The 1,199-nt window shown below is 43.6% G+C and overlaps 1 protein-coding gene across 1 annotated transcript; it reads right to left on the reverse strand.

Moving 5' to 3' along the window:
- Positions 1-400: 400 nt before the first annotated feature.
- LOC111386303 (GRF1-interacting factor 3-like) lies at positions 401-1,193 on the reverse strand. Its single transcript, XM_023010768.1, has 2 exons — positions 1,121-1,193; positions 401-1,047 (listed from the first exon to the last, which is right to left on the reverse strand). Exons 1-2 carry the CDS (start codon positions 1,175-1,177, stop codon positions 694-696), a joined length of 411 nt encoding a protein of 136 aa, XP_022866536.1. The 5' UTR covers positions 1,178-1,193; the 3' UTR covers positions 401-693.
- Positions 1,194-1,199: the final 6 nt, after the last annotated feature.

A 1,199-nucleotide genomic window follows, 5' to 3' on the forward strand; every position in this document is an offset into this window, starting at 1 on the left:
GGCGACTCGAAAGTTTGGGCGAGAACAAGGTCACAATTCTGGACGACTGCATGGCAATTCATTCGCTCAAATCTTGGGCGACTCGTAACCTTGGACGATGGTATTACCGCGTCCATGGATTTCCCTATTTGGGCCTTTATCTTGCATTGCCCGATTGGGCCGTTCTTTGGGCTATCTAATTTGAGAATCTTCCAATTGGGCTTCATTCCTTGGGTTATTCGATTTGGGCTGAACTTTTGTGTGTCAACACCGTGTTTGTTCTTTTAGAGATTGTAAAAAGCTGATTTATTAATCCAATAAATTCGTCAACCTTTTAAGTGGTACGATTACAAATCTTTGACCTTCAAAAATGAGGTTTTGGGTCTTCAATATAATCAAGTCTTTGCTTCCGAATCCCACATGATCAAAATTGTCGATATTGATGATTAAATCAGACACAAATTTTATGGAATCGAACTTACATTATTATAGAACAATAAGCATCAAAGCTGAGACAAATGCTTTCTCCATACTGGAGGCTTAACTAAGAAGTAAGACAAGTTGAAACTCGTTACAACCACCCTACCCATACGCCTCCTATAAGAGGTGACGCGGATCCTCGGTTCCTAGTTGAACTATATAAAGGCCAGAAGACACTTGCTCCACAACATTAAATCTTCTATAAACAACCAGTTCACAATTTTCACGAGGTCATTATTTTGCTTCATCTCCATCTCCGCCAGCATTAGCACCAGAGGCCTGACACTCGGGTTTATCTTGGTTTACTCCTTGCACATCATTTGAAGTGGGAATACCGTTGCTGCCTCCTCCGAGAGTGCTGTCATTGTGTGTGGGTTGTGCACCATTGCTGGCACCACGAGGCCGTAAAACCATTTGCGCTTGCATGGCTTGTTGGGTTAGAAGCTGCTGTTGATCTTGAATTGGATGTGGATTGTTGAACTTTAAGGGTGCTCTTGGGAGGAAGATACCTGGCTGCTGAGCTATGGTTGCGGCTCGAGGATGCTGCGCATAAAACCCTCCTTGTTGCATTGCTGGATGTGGAGACATCTGTATGTGCCAACACATGAATAAGACGTCTGCAAAATTATTAGTAAACTGTAACTGGCTGGCGTCAATATACCTGGGGAGGCATTGCTGGTGTCTGCGGTTGGGAATCAGCGATTGCAGCCAAATGCATCAAATTCTTTTGAAGTTGCGCC

Source organism: Olea europaea, unplaced genomic scaffold, assembly GCF_002742605.1.
Source record: "Olea europaea var. sylvestris unplaced genomic scaffold, O_europaea_v1 scaffold34917, whole genome shotgun sequence".
Classification (NCBI taxonomy): Eukaryota; Viridiplantae; Streptophyta; class Magnoliopsida; order Lamiales; family Oleaceae; genus Olea; species Olea europaea.